At 43.3% G+C, this 18091-nt stretch overlaps 1 protein-coding gene across 1 annotated transcript in view; it reads left to right on the top strand.

Moving 5' to 3' along the window:
* The window catches only part of Znf366 (zinc finger protein 366), a 62992-nt gene that overhangs the window by 36151 nt on the left and 8750 nt on the right, over positions 1–18091 (top strand). Inside the window, exons 2-3 of the mRNA XM_026393261.2 lie at positions 7778–9129; positions 12709–12900. Coding sequence (XP_026249046.2) covers positions 7792–9129; positions 12709–12900 — 1530 coding nt within the window. The 5' untranslated portion in view covers positions 7778–7791. The remainder of the gene's footprint in view (positions 1–7777; positions 9130–12708; positions 12901–18091) is intronic.

Below are 18091 nucleotides of genomic sequence, written 5' to 3' on the forward strand. Positions count from 1 at the left end.
CAGGTAGGCCCCCGAGGAGAGAAGAGCCTGGTGGGTGGAAGGACTCAGCACTGGCCTGTGAGTTTCAAGATTCACAAACAAGTTCCATTTTTATAGGAAATTCAATCAGTCAGGTTTAGGGGAAATGATGCCCAAGAGCCAGCTATGGACCTGAATATCCATACCAATCTATTTTTTTACAAAGGGGTAAGAACATATTTTCTAATGACAAAATGATCTTGTCTACCAGACTACATTACAATTAAAAGAATGGTGGAGTGATTATAGGAGATTGTTTACTGAGCTTGCAATCAGGGACAAATATTAGAAGACCCAAAGAGTTAATACAACATCCCACAATACTCTTGCTGAATAGAGTACACACACACACACACACACACACACACACAATGCTGATATCTGTCATATTTAAACTCTCCCCATTGAAATGAATAGGAATTCATACCATCAAATTCCTATAACCCCTCCATACCCCTCTTTATATACCATATACACATTATTGGACGTGTTCCACAGATATGAACTGGTTACAGGAGTCTTGTCATCTTGGCTATTGTTGAACATTTCTCAAATTTCTTAGTTACTCTTTTAGTAATTATGTGCAGAGTAGCATTTTGGGGTATATTTCTTTTATATTTTAAATTTACATTCAGTATAATTCCTTATATGAGTTGTGTGAGCTTTGACAAATACAGAGTTGTGTAACCATCACCGCCATAAATATACAAAACATTTCTATTATCTTCTTACCCATAAAAAAGTACTGTCTTGAGTTTCAATTTTAAATAGGTTCTTTTTAGATAGTGGAATGAATTGGACATAACTTTCCTATGTTCATATATGAATACATGACCAGTGAAACTCTACATTATGTACAACCACAAGAATGGGATCCTAATTAGAATAAGTTATACTCCATGTATGTATAATACATCAAAATACATTCTACTGTCATGTTTATCTAAAAAGGAACAAATTTTTAAAAAGATAAAATAGGTTCTTTTTGAAAGATGACCAACTTCATCAGTTACATTGTTCTGAACATATCTGCTTATGAAAGGTCATAGTTTTTTAGCCTGATCTCCAATATGGTGCCATTTCAGAGATAGACAAGATGAATTTGTATATTTGCTTAGCTAAGAATAAGCATTTTTACATTTACTTAGCTAAGAATGAGTATATCAAGTTTATCTGATCTATGAACATAAAACAAAATTTTAAAAAATCAAGGCATAGTCTAAGGACAACTTCCCCCAGAGAAAGCTAGAAACAAATTCTAGCACTCCAGTTAGAATGCTATCAGGAGACATATTAGCTCTGAGGGCTGGGAAGAGAACTGCTAAGTCATATCTCCAATGCATTTCCTTCCTTTCAATGGGCCACGAGGACAGAGATAACCCCAACAGGCCAGCAGCTGCTCTGGGGCTCAAGTCATTGTACTCATTCCAGCTTTTCAGAAAGTCACCTTAGAAGAATAACCTATCTTTCCTAAATGGGAGCCACATGCACTTTAATGTATGCAAGTAAGGAGCAGAACCAACTGTTGTTTTTTTATTAAGAGCTTCTTTTTAAAAAAATGTAAAAAAGTGATGTGTATCCACGCTCATTCAATACATTTTAAACAATATGAAACTCAACTCAACATTATGTTATGACTTAGTTGTATTTTGGAACTTTTGGAAAAATTAATTATGTGAATTCAATTGGCTTTTTGGTGAACAAGTCTCATCACCAAATAATATATTCTTGTCACCTATAGGACTCAGCCCATACCATGGGCTGACAGGTTATTTTTTATAACAGGATAGGAAGAATCGAGGTTTGTAAAATAAATGGGAGCAAGGTCATTCATAATAGCCCTGTAGTCTGGCTACCAGGTATCTACCAGGTACCTCTTCTTGACTCTCCCACTGACCCAAGGAATGACAAGGCAGGACATCTATTTCTTTAAGACTGTATCACTCAATCTGCCAGCTACGTATGGAGACCCTTCTATTCCTGCCAATATCCAGAATTTAAGACTCAAACATTACTTGCCAAATACCTAAAGATGCAAAACAAGTACAACCACATATATATTAGGACAATTATTTTAAGCCATTAGAACATTTAATTTTGTTTCAAAGTCTCCAGCTACAACATGGATTCAGAAGGAACCGAGTTAGCTATTAAAATCCTACTCCAAAGAAGCCTTATAACAAGGTTGCTTTTACGAACAGGGAGAAGATCAGTCAGTCTGTACCCTCCCCTCCTGCTCCTTGCTGTCCTCTCAGGCTTCTCACTTTGTTCTTCTTAGCGCTGCTTCATATCCTCAGTTTTTCCTTATCCTCACCTCCCTCTCTGCTGAGGACAGAGCTCCAGGGTAAACCACATAATGAACCACCATGTTCAAGTTAAAAAGGAAGCAGAGCCTCCTAAAATGCAACATTTTCCTATAAAACATTGGAAAACTTCAAGGAATGAAGAGCCCAGTTTCTTTCTTTCATGTAAGGGTGAATATTCCTTGGTGAATTTCAGGATGAACAGAAATCAATGTCATGGAGCAGAGATAAATCTGCCCCTGGCATGCTGACTCACTGTGGCTCTTCTAATAGCATTTACTGGAATGACCTTCAGTTCAAATGAGAACCATGAAATACCAGTAATTTTATCTGGGGAATATTTATATTTTGGCGCAGTAGGTGAATTCCTAATTAAAGGGCATTATTAGAGGCAGTTTCCCTCAAAACTAAACGTGGTTTCATCTAAGTTAGGTTTTGTATTTCTGATCAGTCTTTTTGGTTGAAACAAAAATTTTTTTTTGGATTTAAAAAAATTCATTCTTTTCTTATTTCCTCATAACTAACTCCCATAAGTAATATCTGTTAAGGAAGACGTTCTGAGTTCCAAATAGCTCTAACACAGATCAACCCAATATTTTCTCCCTTGAACTATTTGTTTTCTGATTTATGGTCTATTGGGTTTAGTGGTTGCAAGTTCAACATAGGAGGCCAGGGACTTTAGAACATTCTCTGACCACAGCAATGAAAAATGTATGATTCTTCTTTTCTTGACTTCGTTAGCACAAAGGGTAGACTAGGTTCCTTCTTGTGGAAGAATGTATGGTGATCACCATTCCCACTCTTGATTCAGGAGTCTTTCTATTTTCTACTGCTTTTTGGTCTCTTCAGGAATCTTTTCTGAGTTAGAGAACTTTGTGGCATTCATTGAAAGACTCCCTGGTATTAGTGTAGCCAGGATTTAGGGCTCACCCTGCATCTGAAAGGGAGTTGGAGAATGGCATCTTTAGAAACCAAGGTGCAACAGTTCACACAGGGTCTCTGAATCAGGTACTTCCCAATAACTACCCCAGAATTTATGAGGGTACTGATGATCTGATTGGGGTCATACCAAAAGTCATCTGCAGTCTAAATTATGTAAGAGAAAATTGTACATTTTAAGATTACATGTGGGGACTTTCAAAACAGGAACTATTCATTTCTTTTCTCATTCCAAAGCTGTTTTTTGAGCACTTACTTTGAGTCAGGCACACTCTGGGGGACTGGAGATACAGCAGTGAACAAAACAGACCCGGCACCTATCCTCACAGACCACTAGGGATTGCTTTGCCATGGTTAATCCAGCACTGTCCCAGTGTCTGAGACTCTGGGTTTCACAAAGAAGGCCTCCCATCCCTAGATTGGGGCAATTCTTCAATTTCTCACATACTGGCTGAAATAGCTCACAGGAGCATCTGATCCCTTTAGCTTCAACTCCTCATTCCCTAGTCTGATATTAATGTCGGCAAGAAGATGTCTTCATTATAGGGAAGGAGGCTTGGAGAAAGAATGGGGCTAATTGCCTCCAGAATTAATATATTCATTGGCCTCTTTGGGTATGTTTACCTCTACTGCTATGACAATACCAACTTAGGGTAAATGGGTAAAGTCTTAGCTTTGAATTTGCAAAGCAGAGGCTCGGATGCTGTCCATGATGACCAACAGCTTTGAATTGGAAAACACAGATGACGTCAGTCAGTGTCCACCCGCTGATTACTGACCCAATTCTCTTCTCTTTCTTACCCCTCAAAGGCACCACAAAGTCTAGTATTCAATACACTTTCTCATACCACTTGATTTTAAATTTCCAATAACCTTTGGTGAAATCCAAACTCCCATTTTACAGATGAGAATACCAGACCTCAAAATTAATTTGCTCAATTTCTCAAAGCTGCTAACCGAAGCCAATATTTAAGCCCAGGCCCTCTGGCTCCAAACCCATGCTCTTTCCACTATCCCACAGCTGTCTACTTCTAAAATTTCAGTTCTTCTTTCTCTTTGTACATTGTTTCAACACAGCCTGGTGGGAAACTGTCATATAATCTGCTGGTTTTCTCCAGAGCTGGAATCAGCTATAGGCAACCAAGGGCTTAAAGCTACTCCTCTCCCACCTGCAGGCTCTGCCCTCCAGGTTGTGGGTCTCCCAATCACATCCTTGTCCCCAAGCCTCTCTTGCTTCCTGAACAGGAATCCTGTGGCTGTCATGAATGCTTAAAGATCTATTTTTAGAAATCAAAGGGAACACACCAAGGTTTCTAGGAGTCTATTAATATCTGAGGACACCCAGAATTTTAACTTGATTGATTTCAAGGTAAGTTACTCCAGAGAAAGATAAACTTTCCTTACTTTTCTTCTCAACAGTCACCATCCCCAGTATAGGTTTCTTTTCTGGGTTTTGTTGTTGTTGTTGTTCTCCCTCTAGGGCTTCTCCTTATTACCTGATGCTCAAAGTCAGGGATATTAATAGCTAGCAGCAGCCACAGTTGATTTCTCTCCAAGAAGGCCAAGGGGGAAGCAGCACTAGTTCTCCTTGACCTCCTCTTGTGATTGGCAATGCTCCTTAAGATCATCTGCATGGAGGGACTGCTGTTTTAAAGATCTGTGCAAATGTCAATCAGTGGATTCCATGCTTTTTCAAGCCTGCTGGAGATAGCAACTTCATTCTAGGGCACTCAGACTACTACTTCAGGCTTAAGAGAATCATCATATACACAAGACAGAAAATGCAAATTGAAAATTAATTTTATAACATTTAAATAAGTAAGAAATGAGAATGCACACGTATAGTCTCTGTACTTGGGGATGTAACTGCGCCACTTATGTTACACACACACACACACATACCATATCTCTGCTCAACAATGTTTCTTTGCCTTAATAGGTCAGTGATGATAATATAAAAATATAAACACCAAAAATAAACACGCTTTTGAGATAGCATTGCATTAGGAGTGGTACTAATATATGTTAAAAGAAATCAATTAGTTAATCATGTCATAACTGAAAACAAAAATATTAAACAAGGCAATAATAATGGTATAAGCTGAGATACCTTCTGTTTCAAAATCAGTGATAAGATTACTTTCCAAGTAGGTAGCTTTCCAGTATAATATACAGCACATGATATAAAGATACTACACATCATTAGCCACGAATTTTTAGTATCCTCTTAAGAATAAAATACACAAAAGACTTGTTAAGTTCTGTCCCATGTTCTAACATGAACCCTTTTCACTAATCCTCAAATCAAACTCTCTAATACAGTCTAGAAATTATTGTTTCTTTTCATCAGATCAGAATAAAACAGAGAAGCAGCTTGCTTTTGGATGGCTGGGCTGTGACAATGAGAGCCACTTACCACCAGGAAGAGTCTTTACATTCGGAACAGACTTTTCATAAAAGGAACCTATCTCCAAAGGGGTTAGAAAATCAACTGCAGCTAAAACAAAATTTCATTTCAGAAAAGATCTGCCCTTTTCCCTCATATTCAACAGGCATGTTCAGCCCTGTCTGAAAGCCAATGATTTTTATAGATGACACAAGCTCTTGGACCAGGTCCCCCGCTCTATAACTTGGTGTTAACTCAGGGATCAGCATCTGTTGCACTGCAAGCCAAGAGACCATCTAATAAACATGGGACACCATCAAGGCCCCTCTGCTGTCCCTGCCCACCTGCCTGTCCCTTCTGACAGTATTAGTACCCCAAATCTCAACTGAACACCCACCATGTCTCTCTGGGTCTGGTGAAGCTAGGCATTTTCTTTTCTTACTGCCCTCATCACTTCCTGCAGTTGCCTGAGGCTATAGTGGTAAAAGACCTTGCTTTGTGGTAAGAAGTTTAGGAGGAAGCAAGTTTCCCATTTGCTGGACACACAAGCTCATGCCCTTAATTACTGAGCCCCAACCTAAGGAAAGAACAATAGCCCAGGGTCATCTTATCACTCACATAATCACAAAATAAATATTAATTGACATCATTTTTTAGGATTCTGACCAATTCGGAACAGTTGTTAATAATGCCCAAATAGTCACATAAAAAGAACTTGTATTTTTTCCTTCATTGGACTATTTGTGCATGAATTTGGTAATCAAATTATTAAAAGGCCCAATTTGCTTTAATTGCACTACAGTTCTTAAACCTCTCGAAAGACAGATAAGCAATTTGGGAATAACTGGATACTTATGAAAACTACATGTGTCTCACTAAGGACTACAGAAATCCCAGGAAGCCATTGGCCCTCTCCCTGTAGGACCCCAACCTGCACTGCCTGGTTTTTAGCCATTCCAAGGGACCAGAGCCCTGCATCACTCCAGGACAGTCTCTAGATCAGGCCTTACTCCTGGCCAGGATGACTGATTACATGGACATCTCTGATGAGCCAAGGAGACCCAGCAAACTAAGGGATCCTGGGGAGAAAAGATTGTCCCTGGGAAGGTGGAGTCAGTCGTTAGTTCATTCCATTAGTGTCCTTGTGAAGAAGACAGGAAAATGGCAGAGAGATCTGTGAAAGGAAACATGGCCCCTGGTCCAAACTTTGGCCTGACACTCTTTCAAATGTGCCTGGCATGATCACCTGGATGCAATAACTGGCCCAGAAGGAGAAATGTCAGGGACCATAAGAGTCACCAAAGGCTGCCCTTTACTTTGACATCTGCATGAAGGGAGAAACCCAAATACAGGTTTAGACTCATAACCTTGGAATTTTCCCTTAGAGAGTGCTTCCAGTGGAAGATTAGAACACGTATGTTGTCAAAATGACTTTATACCCCGGGTTGCCCCAAATGCTTTTCTTAAGCACGTCCATCTCATCTGCTCCATATTCCTCAGCAGCACACCTTGCTCGGGGTAGAGACTCCAAAATATTAGATCTGAGTTCAGCATTATAGTCCCTTCTCCAGTGTGCCCTTGGATATCCCCACCCCCTAGAAGCAAAGGTCCAAGTAAAGGAGTAGTACTGAAAAGGCATTCCCTTAAGGAAGAAACCATCCTTAGATAAACACATTTAAATCATCAGTAGTAGTAGATGCAACTACATCTCAGACTGAAAAGCTGCTGCAGAACCTGTCCCAGTCTGACTCCTCCACAGAGTAACTGTGTGACTTGAGCAGATCATTTCATCTCTCTGGACCTTGGGACCCTTATCTTAAGCGAAAACAGAGAACAGAGAAGTCCACTCCCTGCCTTCTTAGTTTGGTAGTTGGAACACCACTTGAGTCCAGTATAATCCAGCTCTAGGGTCTCCCTCCAGAAGGCCAGTGTTTGAAAGGAGAAAGAACTGTGGTACTTTGAACAGCCCTAGGACAAATGAGGGTCAGTGTTTAAGTTTGCTCTTCATAACTTGTATTGATCAGTAGCCAAAATCTTTAAGGGAAAAGAAGATTCATAACAAAGCAAAACCAAAAAAAAAAACAAAAACAAAAACAAAAAACCCACACAATAAGTTTCTTTCTCTTTAAAGGAAAACTGCCAAGGATGCAGAAGGAAATGAAGATGATCAAAGATGAGGATGTGCATTTCAACTTGGGTGTGAAGAGCACCCCCTCCTTTCCCCACTGTCTGCAACCAGTGGCTTCCCGGGGTAAAGCACCCCAAAGACATCCATTCCCAGAAGCTCTTCGAGGGCCTTTTTCCCAGTTTCGGTATGAACCTCCTCCAGGAGACCTAGACGGATTTGCTGGGGTCTTTGAAGGAGGGGGGTCCCGGAAACGGAAGAGCATGCCCACAAAGATGCCGTACAACCACCCGGCGGAAGAAGCCACCCTCGCGCTCCACTCGGAGGAGAACAAAAGCCGTGGCCCTCCGAGCCTCCCTCTGCTCTACCCGCAGCCCCCACGTCCCAAGTATGACTCTCAGATGATTGACCTGTGCAACGTAGGCTTCCAGTTCTACCGCACCCTGGAACACTTGGGGGGCAAATCTGTCAAGCAGGAGCCCATTAAGCCCAGCGCCGTGTGGCCCCAGCCAACGCCCCCTCCCTTCCTGCCTTCGCCCTACCCCTACTACCCCAAAGTCCACCCTGGCCTAATGTTCCCCTTTTTCGTGCCCTCGTCCCCACCCTTCCACTTCAGCCGGCACACCTTCCTGCCCAAGCAGCCCCCGGAACCGGAACCCCTGTTGCCCAGGAAGGTGGAGCCACAGGAGAGCGGGGAGACGAAGCAGAAGGTGGAGAGGGTGGATGTGAACGTCCAGATCGATGACAGCTACTATGTGGACGTGGGTGGGGCGCAGAAGCGCTGGCAGTGCCCAACCTGTGAGAAGTCCTACACCTCCAAGTACAACCTGGTGACCCACATCCTGGGCCACAGCGGGATCAAGCCGCACGCGTGCACCCGCTGCGGGAAGCTCTTCAAGCAGCTCAGCCATCTGCACACCCACATGCTGACCCACCAGGGCACGCGGCCCCACAAATGCCAGGTGTGCCACAAGGCCTTCACCCAGACCAGCCACCTCAAGCGCCACATGATGCAGCACAGCGAGGTGAAGCCGCACAACTGCCGTGTGTGCGGCCGGGGCTTTGCCTACCCCAGCGAGCTCAAGGCCCACGAGGCCAAGCACGCCAGTGGGCGCGAGAACATCTGTGTGGAGTGCGGCCTTGACTTCCCTACGCTGGCCCAGCTGAAGAGACACCTCACCACGCACCGGGGCCCCATCCAGTACAACTGCTCCGAGTGCGACAAGACCTTCCAGTACCCGAGCCAGCTGCAGAACCACATGATGAAGCACAAGGACATCCGGCCCTACATCTGCTCCGAGTGTGGCATGGAGTTCGTGCAGCCCCACCATCTCAAGCAGCACTCGCTCACGCATAAGGTATTGAGGGGCTCCCCTCCCAGGGACAGGGTTGCTGGATCTTGGGGGATCACCATAGACGCTGAGAAGCTGTGTAACCCTGGGCAAGAGGCTTCCCTATCCTGAGCCCTGATGCCCTTCCTCACCTTTAAGTAAGAGAGAATGATAAGACCATAGACTATAAATCAAGTCCTTTCCTCAGCTAGCCTTTTAGAGTCTAAGGTAGGCCCAGGAATAAATAATGCAGATATTTGGAGAGGAGAGTGAGGAAGGATGAAGAAGCAGCTAGTTGTCTTGCTGTTGCTTCCTACTTCCCAAGAATCCCTATTTTTTTTTTTTCCTGATAACTTCATCTAGGGCACTAGCACACAGTGTGTTATCAGACCTTGATCAATAGGATATACCAGTGAGAGTCTTCTAGAGAATTCTTGTCTTTTGATGCTGAAGCAGGGCTACATTTTGGTCTGTTTGCTGGATCTCTGCAGGGCCTCTGGGGAGAGCAGGGCTTGGCCCAGTTCTGCAAGGCCTGTTCTTCCTGGGTGTGAGGCAGGTAACTGAGTGGATTGGGTGGCCTGTGGTTTGCATTGTAGGAGGCAGGAGAAAACATCCTTTTCTGTTTGGTTTGTTTTTATCTTCCCTGGACTCAGGTCTTCAAGGAGATATACAGCCCAAGGGTCTATCTTCAGTCTGGGTTGCAACTAAAGCCCTGGAGTCATGCAGACTGAACTAAAACAAGGCCCTAGTGGCATTCCTGAAATCTTAGCCTGGTTGAGCTGACTTGAGTGCTTTGAACTGCTGAGAAGGGAGTTTTGCCCTGCTGACCTCATCCATTACCCTTGACCTCAGTGGTTTTCTTGGCAGGAAAGACTTCTAGCAAGCCAAAGTTTTGTTAAAACATTCTTTAATTCTGAAAGGTCAGTGAAGGACTTTGCCCAGCCAAGATAATGCTTCTGCTCTGCTATAATGGATTTCATTTGTTAGATTAAGACAAAACCTGGGGCATTTTCTGACTCTGAAGCAGAGATGAAATGTGGGTCTGCCTTGTGGGCTCTGCACAAACAGCTCCTGCCCTACAAAGGGCTCCCGTAGATACCATCAGAGGGGAGTTGCCTGCCAAGTGCAGGAACCATCACAAAGGACCTAGACCAAGATTCAACCACAAAGAGGACCATTTGTTTATTTTGGGACTCCTGCACGTATGGAAAAGGCATCAAAGGTACATTTTAGAACATATGGATTCTGTAAGTTAGTAGAAAATGAAGTCAAAATGGGAGAAACATCTTGGTGTCTAAAATAAATTTCATTTGAATCAGGAAACAAGCTGCATTTTAATTAAAAATTAAAAATTAAATTTTAATTTATTTTTTGCTTTAATTTTAAGCAAAAAGTGAAAGGTAGTATTGAATACTTTTTCTCTATGGCCAGTGCTTTACTTCTCATTTAATCCTTATTTACTTCCCAACAACTCTGAGAGCTACTCTCAATTTGCGGATGAAGACACCAAGGCATGGAGAGGCCACTCGGGAATCCCTGACACCAATGTCTGAGTTTTGAACACTTTACCCTGACAACTTCCTCTTTTCCACCCCTTCTTTCCCCTCATCCCTAACCTCCCCCCACCCAGTCCTGTCAGAGATACAACAGCTTCTTTTGTTGCCCCATAGTTGTGTCCAAGTTCCTTTTCCCTTGCCTTCTGTGAGCCTCATGTGAGTCTGACTTTGGACACTGAATTCTCTAGAAAAAATTCCAAAACCAGTGAAAAATAGTGGCTTCTCCTTGGTCCTAGATCATAGCCACACCCAAAGAAAATCTCTCTGAATTTTTTTTTGGTACTGGGGATTGAACCCAGGGGTACTTAATCACTGAGCCACATCCCCAGTCCATGTTTATATTTTTATTTAGAGACAGAGCTCTTGCTGAGCTGCTGAGGGCTACTCTAAATTGCTGAGGCTGGCTTTGAATTCATGACCCTTCTGCCTCAGCCTCCCAAGCCATTGATATTACAGGTGTGCACCACAGTGCCCAACCCAAAGAAAATCTTTTAAATATTTTATTTATTTTTATTTTTTGATGCTGGGGATTAAACCAGGGCCTTGGGCATGGTAGGCATGCATTGAACACATTGAGCCACTCCCAGCCCAGAGAATATCTGGAAAGAAGAAAGATACTGTAGTAAATTTTGAAAACCATCAAGAAAATATTTCTATTGATTTCATAATTTTAAACTCAACTAATATGCAATGTATTTTCATCTTTTTAGAGGGCATTAAAATTTAATTTTAAAGGAGGACAATCCCTAGATCTCTTTATTAGCATAAATCCATATGTATCTGCAATCATTTAGACTAGAAACTGAGCTATAAAGAACCCTAGGATTTTCAAGACCTATTGGTTCATCTTGAGAAGAGAAGCCTCCACCAGGAAAAGCCATGGGACTTATTTATCTAAAGTTTTACATCCAGTAAATGGCTGGGCAGAGATCTGAACCCTACCCTTCAGTACCACGGGCTCACCCAAACTGAGGAGTGGTACCTTCTTACCATGCTCCAAGTTAGATAAGTGAAAATATAGTCTGAGTCTGAGCTGAGTTTGGAATCTCTTCTTTTGACCTAAGAAAGGATACTATACTATAGATTCCAGGAAATATGGATTTATAAGATTTGTTCATTTAGTAACCTGTTCTCATTCTGTAAGATTTTTCATTTTAGATCCCTGGTCCTCTAAGAATTCCTTTTCAAAAAGTCATTCAGGCCAGGTACAGTGGTGCATGCTGTGATACCAGGTACTCAGGAGGTAGAGGATCACTTGAGTCCGTGAGTTCAAGACCACCCTAGAAAACAAAAGTTCATTCTGGATCAAGACATCTTTGAAGACCTTTGCAGGGAAGCAATAGGTTTAGCCAATGGGCTGCTTGAGGTGTGAGTCCCTGGAAGTGCTCTGGATTGAGGGCATAGATGCTCAAGTATTCAAATGCTGCACTGCAGATAGCAAGCAAACTGGAAACCTTCTGTCCTGTTTTCTAATTAGAAATCTGCCATATTTCTCCATCAGAAGGAGAAGATCCAGGACCATATCACACAACTCAGAATGGCCCATGGGAACCAGGGGACCAACTAGAGAATGACAATCAAGTCATAATTGATTGAAGTGAGGCTGAGTTGCTCTCCTGGAATTTTTCTGTCCATTAATGTCAAGAGGACATTGTTTTTCATATGGCAAATGATACCAGTTTAAAAGATTTTATTTCTTCATTACCAGAAAAGCCAGATTACAGACACATTCCACAGTGCTTTTATCAAAATCCTACTAATGCTTTTGAATTGTTACTACAGTATTAAATACCAGAAGTTACAAGAACAACAAAAGTGATAGTTTTCTTTTCCTCTACTGGTCTGGATAGTTTATGGTGTTCAGAAGGAAAAACAAAAACACCTAGATTATGTAATCAATGCTTTTCCAAGAAATAAATTAACAAGGCTAAAACTATACCATTGGGAACCTCACCAAGCTGTTTGTGGATTTATGTAGCAGAGAGAACAAAACCTCACGGAAGCCTGTTACCTGTTAACCAATTATTTGTTGAATCTTGCCTCCTCACAGGGTGTAAAGGAGCACAAATGTGGCATTTGCGGGCGTGAGTTCACCCTGTTGGCCAACATGAAGAGACATGTGCTGATTCACACCAACATCCGTGCCTACCAGTGTCACCTCTGCTACAAGAGCTTCGTGCAGAAACAGACTCTCAAGGCACATATGATTGTCCACTCTGATGTGAAGCCCTTCAAATGCAAGGTGGGCAGAAAAGAAGGGTCAGAGGGTTGGGCAAATATCCAAAGGGAAAGAGAACCTGGGAACAGTCTACTCTGTTTCATCAGTGGGGCTACTCAGAGTAGGTTTATGGCCAACCCCCAGTCCCATCCCCTACTCTGTCCCTCTTTGCACTACACCTTTGTGCACATAAGCTTTTGGCTGGTCCCTGAGGAGCCTGTCAGATTTGTCTCACTGTGTCATCAGGGCCCTGGGGGAAGGTCTGAGGGTGGAAAGCTTGTCTGGAGAATGGGTTGGTAAGGGATGGAGGTGATGTGGAGAGTTCCTGTTCCAGGGTGGAGAAACAGGTGTGGTCCTCTTTCCCTTATCAGTCAATAAATTGAATATAGAAAGGAGTCAGAGAAGCTTCTAGCATAGCCCTTTCCTTGCCTCTGCCTGCTCCTTTTCTGACATTTAATCTGAACTATATAATTTGAAGGCAGGCTTCCCAGAGAGGATGAAAGAGATTCCGCAGGTTGATTTCCTTTACTTTGGATGTAGACTCAGTGGTGGGATTGTGGGATCTTACGGTAGCTGCAGCACTATTCACAATAGCTAAAATATGGAATCAACCTAGGTGTCTATCAAAGGATGAATGGATGAAGAAAATGTACTTTATATACACAATGGAATGCTATTCAGCCATAAAAAAATGGAATCCTGGCATTTAGAGAAACATGGATGAGCCTGGAGCACATTATGTCAAGTAAAATAAGTCAGGCACCGAAAGACAAATGCCACATGTCCTCACTCCTGCATGGAAGCTAGTTGACCTCATAGAAGTAGAGAGTAGCAGGAGGGTTACCAGGGGCTGAGAAGGGAGGGAGGCAGGATAGAGAGAGGCTGATGAGGGGATCCAAAAATACAGTTAGGAATAAGTTCTGGTGTTTCATAACATAGTGAGGTGACTCAAGTTAACAATTTATTGGATATGACAGAAGAAAGAATTTGGAATATTCCCAACATGAAGATGTGAAAAATGTTTAAGGTGATGGACATGCTCATTACCCTGATTTGATCATCACACATTGTAAATACTAATCCAAATATCACATAATGTTCCATAAAGGTACACAGTTATAATGGGTCAATTAAAATTTTCTAAAAAATAGAATAAAAGAAAGGGATTCTGAAGCTAGTCCTTCAAAGGATCCCAGAGATGCTGTGAGCACAGTCATTAAAGTGTTTTTCACTTATTCCTAAGTGCCACAAAGCACAGGAATGGAGCATCTTTGTTAAAAGCTCTTGTGTCAGATTAACTTGGTTGAATTTTTATTTCATCATATGAGAAAATGCATAGCTGGAGAGTCTCGTAAGGTCCAAAGCCCTGACCAATGTTGCTCAGAAGTTCCTGGGCTTCCTGAGGCTTCCCCACCCCTTAACCCTGTTTCCTTCTCTGCTGCTAAGATGAGGAATCTTGCTCAGATTGGGTAGTTAGGCACTGTGTGGGTGAGTGTCATCCTGGTCATGAAGGGAGGGCTGAGCGAGAGAAGAGGGAAATACCAGATGCAGATCATCTGTAGAGCTCTTCTGCTTGAAATAAAGGTTTTCCTTCTTTCTGTAACTGCATGTCTGATGGGGTGTGGGTGACATTCTCCATTGATCTATATTTCTGAAGTGGGGTTCCCTGCTTCTAGGGGACATTGCTGCTTTCATCCTCTGCAGCATGGCCCCCACTTAAAGGAACCCCCTGTGAAGTTCACTTCTTTCCTGTGTTGGCAACTCCTGGACGGGGTGAGGGGTCAGGAACCAGAGCTTCCCTAGACCGTGTGGGCATTGTCCGGAGGCGGGAGAGGGAGACTTCTCCCCCCAACCCTTTTCCTGCCACCCACTTCTGTTTCCCCTCCTTTTCTCCAAGTTCCCAGTGGTTTGAAAGTCAATTTATATCCACCTTGAGTCAGCCAAGTTAAGGGGGAGGAAGCAACATGCAGGATGGACTTCATAATTTTCAGGGACCAACATTAATGTTCAGACATTATTCAGAATTTCAAGACAGTAAAAACAGAGCATCAAATCAGACTCAGTACCCTTCTGAGTAGGGACCCCATGCTGAACACCTGTGAAGCAGCCTTGGCTTCATGAACCAATGGACTCCACAGAGTACCTCTTCTGTCTCTCCTTAGGCATATTTTTGATTCCCTTCCCAATCCATTGAGCCCCTATAGTGCTTCACTTTTATCAAAGCTGTTCCCTCCTCTAGAGGTTTATTGTCTCCTAATATGGAGGTGCAAGCAGAGTCTCTTTGCCATTCTTTATTCCCTTTGTTGATTTATTTTTGGGGCTTAAAGCATGAATTGTATTTTTTTCATCTTATCAACCTTTGGTGGAATAAAGTTGTTAAAATGTGAAGGGAGCCATTGCCCAATTTATCCCCTAAATATCCATACCTGTTCAGACCAACCATCTCATCCATTCTGATCCAGCAGTAGTGGCACCACCAGGCAGAGAATGCCCCTCAGATCGGGGATATGTCAGTGGCAGAGCCAATATATACTGAATTGAATTTGTGGGCACAGAGGAAGTTCTGCTTCTCCACTCTCAAATGTCCTTGAGGATTTCTAGAGGCTAGAAGTATCAGAAGTTCTAGAAGTTCTCTCAGGTACCAATGCCCAGAACTCTGGACAGAGAAATACAGCCTGAGTGAGCCATCCTATCTGAAAGTTTTAGCCCCTCATGGATAACAGTGTCCCCCTCCACCCCAGTGGTTCAAAAGGTATGTGATGGTCAGCTTCATAGTTCAGAAACTCCACATCTCCTCCTCCCTGAGGTTGGATTAGGCTCTGGATATCTGGTCCACACTGTCAGATCCCATAAGAGAATGTTTGCAGAGTGGAATGCCAGCTTTGAGAGAATGCACAGTTTATATTTCACAATAGGAGATGGCCCTGGCATAGGATTTGGGCTGGTCATCTACAAAGATCATTTTTTTCTAATGGGTACATTCTCTCATGTGGCCACATTGTGAGACACTAGATTGCCTAGAAAGCATTATCTATTATTAGACAAAAAGGTATTAAAGGGCATTTTTGCCAAACTTAGGTGGCCCTTCTACTTTCTTAAACATCTCGAAACAATAATGGGTAGCAATCACCTCTACCCAGGGCTCTCTGTCTCCTGGAAAGTGCTAGAATGTACTTCCAGGTTCTTCCTTTCCCCGTTACCATATCTCTGCAAATTGTCACCCTTCTTGGTATCCTTTTTGTACCACCACTCTTTTTCATTCCAAAAGAATCCCAGAGCATGCCTGAATTTACAAATTATGCAAAAAGGCTCTTAGTGTTTTATAGAAACTGTGTGATAGGCCCTCTTGAGATGTGTCCTGTGGACCTTGCTTTTCATCTGTGTTGTGCTAATTTCTTAGAAATCTTGTCAGGGGTTTGGGAGTTGGGAGTGGGATGGAGTATCATGGTTGTGCAGTTCATAACCATCGGGTCAATGGCTGGCTGGCTCATGGTGATGTTGGAGAACATGCTCAGATAACCAAACAAGATCTTGGAGCAGTGACAGGGAAGAGTTATTCTTTTCCTGTGTTTGACATGTTTGGAAAAGAAAGACAGATCTTGCTGCAGCCATATTCTAACAGTTAGCTATGTCTTCTTTACCCAAAACCTTGCAACAAGGGAGGTTCTTTTGGTAACGGATTCCAATGTCTTGCGATTCTCACCATTAAAATTTCCTCCTAACATAAATCCTTCCTCCTGTTGCAACATGAAGTGGTTCTCTATGGCCCTGTGCTCAGTAGAAACAGCTGTTCCCAGCGAGCAAAAACATTTACTAACTGTGGTCTTAGGCATTAACAATAGGATGGAAAATTAGAGGAGAGGAAAGGTTTCCATTCTGTTTCTTTCTTTTTAATTTTTTTCCCTTATATTAAAAAAAAAAAAATTACTGCCCTTCAGGGCTCTTTTGCTATTGGCTCAACTTCTGGACTCCTTGCTTTTTGAAGCCAGCTGGCGTCTGTCCAGAGGCTTGCGCCTGCAGACTCACTTGAGCCATGTTTCAGAAATATGCTTCCCAGATTCTGCGTAAGCACGCAGGGGTTGATTTGGATACTATCCTTGTAGGGCCACACTCCATAACAGCAAAGAACCAGCTGCCGTCTTTGGAAAACCTGTCCAGGAAAAGCAGCCATCCAGAATTTCCGGGACAAATTCTCTTTTGAGATGGGTGAAGCCGGGAGCTGCCTAAGTTATGAATCACCAGGTCATCTGCAGCCTTTTCTGCAGCACAGGGCTGAAGGCTGGAGGGCAGAGCCATTAGAAGAGGGGTGAAGTCTCCCTGAAAAGGGTCTCCACCTCCACTGCCAAGCTGCCTCCATTATCCTCTGGAGATCTTTGATGTTCTAAAAGGAAGAAAGCAGGTGAGGGACTTTGCAGGCCCCATGGTTGGGGTCAGGGTTTTCAGGCTGGCACTGAGGGGGTTAAGGCAGTGACCAGATAGCAGCCTTTTGGCAGCAAAGCCCTCCTCAGCAGAAGGAAGGATATAGCTGTATGAACTGCCTGCTTAACAATGCCTCCCGCGTCCCCAGGGGCCGCCTGCAAATAGATTTCATCTTGCTTTCTCTTGTACTTTTCAAAGCTTCCTGTTTTCTCACGGTCCTTTTGGACAGTTTACAGTCTCTCTCTCCCTCCCTCTCTCTCCCTTTGAGGAAAGGAACACCCTTCTTATTAAAGGAGAGAGAGGGAGAAGAATGTAAGGGAAGGGCAGTTTAGTGAGGCCATTTTTCCTCGGCTGAGGCCTGCAGCTCTTTGACCTTTTCTCTCAGAATAGGAAAACGCGGGCTTCCTGGGGCATCTCAGCTCCGAAGCTCACTTGGGGCTGGAGCAGGGTAGTGTGCTTCTTTTTGGCTTTCTGGGCCTCTGGCCCCAGCCAAGGGGCTGCCACTGCCATCGCCCTGTCTCTCCCCATAGCCGACCTCTCTCTGGCAGCTACTGACTGGCTGTCAGCATGTCGCAAGGGCTCACGGGAGTGAGCCTGTGGTGCCTTTTGGCCATGGACTGCGTAGGGAAAGGGCACCAGGAGACCAGAGTGAAAAGGCCTGGAGCACACAGGGCATCTGCTAGTTGCTTCAAAGGCAGACTGAGTTCTGGGGAACCAGAGAGTGGGCTCTCCCAAAGCCTGCAAGCTAGGATTTACTCAATGCCCATCCTGGGCCTATATGCTACTTGCATTTCTA

The sequence above is a fragment of the Urocitellus parryii genome, chromosome 1 (assembly GCF_045843805.1).
Source record: "Urocitellus parryii isolate mUroPar1 chromosome 1, mUroPar1.hap1, whole genome shotgun sequence".
NCBI lineage: Eukaryota > Metazoa > Chordata > Mammalia > Rodentia > Sciuridae > Urocitellus > Urocitellus parryii.